This window comes from Tamandua tetradactyla, chromosome 3 (assembly GCF_023851605.1).
Source record: "Tamandua tetradactyla isolate mTamTet1 chromosome 3, mTamTet1.pri, whole genome shotgun sequence".
Classification (NCBI taxonomy): Eukaryota; Metazoa; Chordata; class Mammalia; order Pilosa; family Myrmecophagidae; genus Tamandua; species Tamandua tetradactyla.
Window position 1 is genome coordinate 194677306 of NC_135329.1, and position 6892 is coordinate 194684197.

The 6892-nt window shown below is 60.9% G+C and overlaps 1 protein-coding gene across 1 annotated transcript; it reads right to left on the reverse strand.

The window, feature by feature from the left end:
- Nucleotides 1-2089: 2089 nt before the first annotated feature.
- FEV (FEV transcription factor, ETS family member) lies at nucleotides 2090-5854 on the reverse strand. Its single transcript, XM_077152039.1, has 3 exons — nucleotides 5803-5854; nucleotides 4989-5063; nucleotides 2090-3132 (listed from the first exon to the last, which is right to left on the reverse strand). Exons 1-3 carry the CDS (start codon nucleotides 5852-5854, stop codon nucleotides 2546-2548), a joined length of 714 nt encoding a protein of 237 aa, XP_077008154.1. The 3' UTR covers nucleotides 2090-2545.
- Between the last annotated feature and the right edge of the window lie 1038 nt (nucleotides 5855-6892).

A 6892-nucleotide genomic window follows, 5' to 3' on the forward strand; every position in this document is an offset into this window, starting at 1 on the left:
CTACATCTCACACTGAGGTTGGTTTTCAATGCTCTCTTTACTTCCTGGGCCTGCTACTTTGCATGTTCTCCATTTGGGCTTCTCCTGAAAGTGTTATCTAACATCATGCACTGTATTCTGGGGTGAAATTAGTAAAGCAAGTGGACTAGCTCCTTCATTCTATGTGTCACAGTTCCATCAATACATCCTCTGATCGCAGTGATTTTTTTCTGCTATCTGTTTCAGCTTACAGGCTCAAATTTAACATTGCATTGACTAAGATATCACCAACTTACACACTGGCTCCGCTGGGCCCCATCCTACTTGCTACTTCTGAGCCGGCCCCCTGTCGTTTCACTGAAAGATCCGACGGCAGGGCTTCACATTCCTTCCCAGGAAATTTCACCTTGCTACCTTCAGCCCACAATTCCTTGACACCTGATTCTCCTGGATCTTGGTTTTGTCTTCCCAGCATATTCCTCCTTCCTCCCAGCTTCCTGGCCCCTGCAAAGCGGCAAACCTGGTCTCTGCTTCTCTGTCCAAGTCACCAAGACCCTCACTTGCTCCTTGCCTAGCTCATCTACTCAGGGAAACACACAAGCCCTTCCACCCCATGAGGTTTATGGGGATTTCACGAGAGGGGACATCTTATGTTAGAGCGTTAAATGACTACAGCAGGGTACCATTGAGTTGTAAAGGCCATAGAGACAAGGAAGGAGATTACAATGACAAGTCATCAGCGATGACTTCTGTGTAATGGGATTATAGGTGATTTTTGCCCCCATGTTTAATAACACTCCTCATCCAACAAATATTTAATGGCCTTACTGCGTATTTTCAAAAATGTCTGTGCTGAGTGCTTGTTATTTGGAAAACCAGAAAAAAATAAAATGAAAATGGAAAAAGAATTTCTCCCTAGGTGAACTCAGATGAACTCCTCAGCACCCATTGGGAAGGGGCATTCCAGCCCTCCCTGCACCTAACTGTCCGCTTCCACCCGCACTGCTCTTCCTGCCCTCAGGGCACTGGGAAATCTCAAGAGACGGGTGGGATCCCAGGGCATCTTTTGGTCCAGGAAAAGATACAGCCCGGAGAAAGAAATATCATGCCTGGTGGTGTGCAGCTCCCAACCCCTGAGCCAAGTTCAGGCGCTTCCCCCGGTATCATTTTCGACTGCGGGAAAACGGTTAAGGCAGTTTTCCTGCAAGGCGCGTAGAGGGCACTGGGGACCCCAGGTGGTAAGAGAAAGGGCCCAGACTGGAGAATGATCCACTTGACTTACTTCCCCAACTTCTCGAGGCCCGGCCAGGGTCCCCCTTTCGCCTCCTCTCTGAAAGCCAAAGGAGACCTGAGGGCGGCTGCGTCCTTCTTGGCCTGAAGCTTCTGCGGTTCCGCCACTCAGCGCGCGCAGATTTCCCAACACGGTCCTGCCTTACCCGCTTCCGACCAGCAGAGGGCGCGCGCCACCCGCGATAAGGAGGACGCCGCCGCACACCGCTCAGCCCGCGAGAAGCAGGTTTTCAAAATGAGGCAGCTCCAGAGGAAAAAAAGCAATGAAGATGGGGGGGGGGGGGGAGTTTTGTTGGTGAGAGAGAGAGAGAGAAAGAAAAGGATGGGGAAAGGGGTTAAGGTGAGGAAGAGGAAGAGCAGTGAGAAGCAGAGCTGAGGGAAAGCTGAGATGGGGTGAAGATGAGACAAGGTGGGATGGGGTGGGGGGGCGAATGAAAGGCAGGGTGCGTCCGCTGTGGTCGGGTTGCAGCTCCCCCTCTTTGGCTGAGCCCACCCACCAGGGACTCCTGGCTTCTTGGGTCCAGCAGCACACAAGCCTGCTTTGTCCCTATTCCCTCGAGGGCTTCATTCACGGGCCTTTCTCCCTCCTTTTCTCCTGGAAAAAAAAGGTTCTGGTGCAGGAAAAAAGAAAAAGAGGAGGCAGCGGGGAGCTCGGGAGCTTTAATGGGACTGGAAGGGTATAGAAACACTTGGGCCGTCCTGCGAGAGGGGGCGGGGCGGGAAGAAGAGGGGCGGCCTAGACTTCTCAAGGGGGGGGGGGGGGGCGGTGCACTGGCCCTTACCAAGCCCAATTAGGCCCCGGGACGGTGTAGGTGGACTGCGAGGGGCCTTCGCGTGCTGGGGTCGGGGGCACCTCGGTGGGGGAAAGAAAAAGTGCGGCAATATTTAGAAAGAGAGGGGTCAGCATGGAGAGGACCTCCAGGTCTGGGGCCGAAGTGCAGGTGGAGGGAGAAAAAGAGCAGGCCCGGGAACCCCCTTTCTGGGGTCTGAAGACCTGGAAGAGGTGGAGGTTGAAAGAAGCGGGAAAGGCCACGGTCGGAGGCCACGGTCGCCCTCTCCCGGGCCTTGGGGCTGAGGAGGGGGCGGTGGGGCGGAGGGGATCAAATTTAGTGCTAAAGAAAGATTAGGGAGGCTTCCGGCCGCTTCTTCCCGGGCCAGGTGTTATCGGGTGGAGTAAATTCTGGAGTTAAAGTAATACTGGGGAGGCTGTGGGCCCCAACCGCAGGACGTGGAGGGGGTTGGGCCCGGGCTCGGGCGTCTGGGGAGCCCGCCCCGTCTAGTGGTAATGTCCCCCCAAGTGCGAGGCGGCGGCCACGGCGCCAAAGGACCCGGGCGGGGGCTGCAGACTCGGGCCGGGGTAGAGTGCGGCGGTGGCCGCGGCGGTGGCGGCGGGGCCCGGGCCGGGCCAGTAGGAGAAGCCGGCGGGCGCGACGCCGGCCGAGGCGGCCATGAGGTTGAGTTTGGAGAGGCCGGGGAAGGGCAGCGGGGCGAGGCCGGCGGGCAGCTTGTAGAGCGCGCCGTCCTGAGCGGCGGCGGCGGCGGCGGCGGCCGCGGCGGCGGCGTGGGCGTGCGCGGGCGGCGGCTGGCAGGCCTGGGCCAGGCCCTGGAAGTCGAAGCGGTAGGCGTAGCGCTTGCCGTGCACCTTGCTCATGATGTTTTTGTCGTAGTAGTAGCGCAGCGCGCGGCTCAGCTTGTCGTAGTTCATGTTGGGCTTGCTCTTGCGCTCGCCCCAGCGCCGCGCCACCTCGTCGGGGTCCGTGAGCTTGAACTCGCCGTGGCCGCCCTCCCACGCGATGCAGCCGGCGTTCGCGCGGTCCGCCAGCAGCTCCAGCAGAAACTGCCACAGCTGGATCTGTCCGCTGCCTGCGGGGAGGGGGCGGTTAGCCTGGTGCTAAAGTGGGGAGTGGGGAGGTGGGAGCTGCAGGAGGGGGTGGGGCAGGAGAGGAGCGTCGGGGAGGGAAAGGACACGTCCAGCTGTGTAGCGGTAAGGTCCCTAGTCCTTACAGCGCTCTTGCACAATGGAAACTCGGCTCCCCCTTAGGAGGACGCAGCCTCGCCTTCACATGGTTTTGTGAAAATAGCGGGGAAAAGCATCGCCTCCTACTCGTGGAGACAGCTGCGGACCAAGGGACAAGATTTTCCAAGGCAGCAGAAGCCAGGTTTCAACCTCCTTCTCGCCACCTTGGCCCGGTGCCCTTATTCAAGGCTGGACAACCGCATAGGGCGGTCCTGGGCAGGTGGCTGACTGTCCCATCCTGGCTGGACCACACACAGAGATCCTGAAGGAAATGGGCAGGCATGCAGCAGGACCATCCTACCAAAACTGGAAAAGGCCCAGCCCCCACCCTCCTAAAGTCGTACAATGAGACGACCCCACCATCCTACCGCCGCCAACCCACCCCTACCCTCGGAGCAGGGGAAGAGATGGCGGCTGGATTCTTCCTGGTAGCTGAGAGGCAGGGCAGGGTCTCAGCCGGCTGCCCACGCCAACCTGGGTAGGCCGCGCAGGGCTTCTGCCCTTTCTTTCGAATCAGGCGGGATTCCCGGTGTCCCAAGGTGACATAATTTCCTGGGATCTGATGCACAGCTTTGCGGGGGCTTGGGGTTGGCTTTGTGGGGTGGCTGTGCCTGGTTCTCTGCTTCTTCCGGTCCCCGGCAGGACTCCGGGCTCCTCCTCCAGGTCCCGATTGCGGGATTCCTGGAGGTGAGAAGACGCGACGCCCCAAACTCCCGCTCCCTTTTCTTGACGCCTCGATCGGGCAAGTGGAGTAAAATCCTGATCCTGAAACAATTACCCACCACCCACCACTACCAACCCAATTTAGAATTAAACGCGTTTTTTTCGAAGGTGCCTGATTATTGCTTCAAACTGAATCTAGCGAAACCGTCTTTCTTTTTCAACGACCGGCTCAGGACGCAGAGGCAGACTTCCACCATCCTTTCAACCCGAGTTCGCACCCCCCAGCCCTGCAGTAGGCTGGCAGGCTCCAGCTCGGGAGGGTTGAGTTTTACTGTCAGAAGAAGAGAAGGTTTGGGTAGAAATGTGCCCCTGGCACCGACGGCGGAGTGACAGCGCAGGCTTGCGCACTCTTTCCTGCTGGGCGTTGCGTTGTGCTCCGCGGGGATAAAGCAGCTGCCCACGTCGTTTCTGCGGTTACTGTAACTTGGTGAAATCTAGGGTACCGACTGGGGTGGGGGCTGTGGGGAGCTGTCGCCGTCTCGGGACTCGTTGGCCAACCAGGGTGCAGACTAAGGCAATTTGTTAACCCGCCGAGCGCGGGCGGCGGACCAACCGCAATTCCCTGGCGGCACTTAGGTGGCGAGTTCGGCGAGCGCAGGTCGGTGAGGCGGGAAGCACAGGCCCACCTACCGGTGTGGCCCGGTCCTGCGCGGTCAGAGACTAACTCCCGGGTCCCATTGGGGGGTGCGGCGAGCTTGCGCTTTCTCTGAGCAGGGAAACATTGGCAACCAAGCCTCTTAGCCCAGACCCCAAAGCCGGGAAAACCACAGACAGCAGAGAAAAGGTGGGGACCAGGACCTTCCCCACCTGGGACTCGGGAGAAGCAGTAGTCAGAGGCCAAGTGACTGTCACCCCCACTCCAGGGCCGCTTCACATTTGCCAGAGGCCAGCATGCTTATTGCTCCTACTCTGGATGGCGCCCGTCCTTCTGGAAGAAGGGCCCGGCCCTCAACTCAATGTTCTCGCGTCCCCAGCTCACCTTTCTGCACCGCGGGGCTCAGAGGCCCCCAGCCCGGGCTCTTCCCTTCCTTGAAGAGGCCTTCTCCGACGGGATCTGCGGCGGCAGAAGAAAGCAGTCAGGCGGGACCGGGCGGAGGTTGTGGGCTTGACCAAGAGGGCCTCGGGCGAGAGCTCGCGGGGGGTGCCCTAGTCCCCCAGCGCGATGCTGAGGGCCGGGGCCGTGGGGCTCCTCCTCCCCAAGTCCGGCCCGGGCGTGCGCGGCGCAGAGCCCCTCCATAGCTCCCAAGTCAGGAAACGCGTCCAGGAAAAAGGAAATCCGCTTTCCGAAACGGCCGGCGGGAGCCTTATAAAGCCGAGCGGGGGTTGTGCCAGCGAGCGGGAGCACACGGAGCCGGTCCGAGAGGAGAGAGGAGGGTGCCTGGAACGCCCGGAGGATGGAAACACTCGGGGCTCAGAGGTGAGGAGAGGAGAGGCTAGGGCGCAGGGGCGACGCCCTGCTAACCTCAGCCTCCCGAGACTGCTCGCGCACAGATTCCCCTAGTTCAGACCCCTGCTCCCCAAAACAGGCTCTTTGGGGCCGCCGAACCCGCCCTTTCGGCCTCCCAGCTTCCCAATCTGCCCACGTCGAGTCCTTTGGACTGCACAGCGAAACCCCGAAGCTGTCCATTTGCCTTTAAGTTTCCCACCAATATCCTAGATTGTTCAACCCTCCCGGATCCCGGAGTGTTCGGACCGCGACCCCTTTCTTTGGTCTCCGGCATCCCCTTCCCATGCGCGAGCCCAGACTTCCCGCCCCGGGTCCCGATGCCTTCAGTCCCGCTGGTCCCTGGTACCTGGCAGGTACATGTTGATCAACAGGGGCTGGGAGGCGCCGCTCTGTCTCATCGCCGCCGGGGACTGGGCGGTGGGAGGTGGGGGAGGTGGGGGGGTGGGGGATAGGGAAGGAGGGGTAGGGGAGCGCGTCAGGCTTTGCGCTCCGGGGCACCGATCTCCGCCCGAGACGACCGTGGGTGACTGGGAGAAGACCGCGCCGGGTCCGGCGGGGCTTGACGGGAGGGGCAACCCGGGTGTGGCGGAGGATGGCGGGGGTGGGGAGGTGGGGGGTGGGGGGTCCGGGAGCTGTGCTCCCAGCTACCGGGCTGCTTGGAACCCTCTGGCCCCGGAGCGGGCAGGGGCCGCAATTTCCGTTTTAATTAAAGCACCACCGCCTAGGCCTCCCGGACCCCGCCCCCGCCCCCCTTATCGCCCCATCGCAATAAAGTCTCCAACGCGCGGAGCCTCAGCCAAGCACACCCGGCAGCCCCCCGCGCCCCGCAGCCCGGGAGACGCGGGGGGGGATGGGCCCGGGCCGCGCGCTGTGACCGAGGCCCGGAGCACGATTCTTTTCCGCCTCCTTGACTCTGCAAACAGAGATGGGGCGGGGTACCCAGCCCTACCTCGAACCCCAGCGGCCACGGCCCCCTCCCCAGAGCTCTCCTTCCCTAGCGTTCCGCCCTTCTCACTGCTCCACTCTCCACTCCCTTCCTCCCTCAACCCCCACCCGGGTTCCCGTCTCCAGGCTGCGTTATCTGCATCTTCACTTTTAAATTTCCGCTTTCCCTCCCTCTCGCCTGTCGCTGTGCTCCGAGCCCGGCAGCCGTTGCTCCCTTTATCTCTGCGCGCCCCCTCCCGCTTCTTCCCCGTCCTCTCCTCCCCGCGTCCCCCCTCCCCGTGGCTTTTCCCCCTTTTTCCTTCACCTTCTCTATTCTTTGCTAAAGACCTGATCCCCTTTCCGGTATCTTTTGCTTTCACCCCTGTCCTTGCCTTTCCAAGACTCCCAGGCCTCAGGCCAGGTGCTGGGGCGTCCCAACCCCCCAACTTCCTGTGAGTTGCCTTTATCCCCCTTTGGCTTTCGAGGAGTCTCCTTCCTCTTCTGTCTCTTAG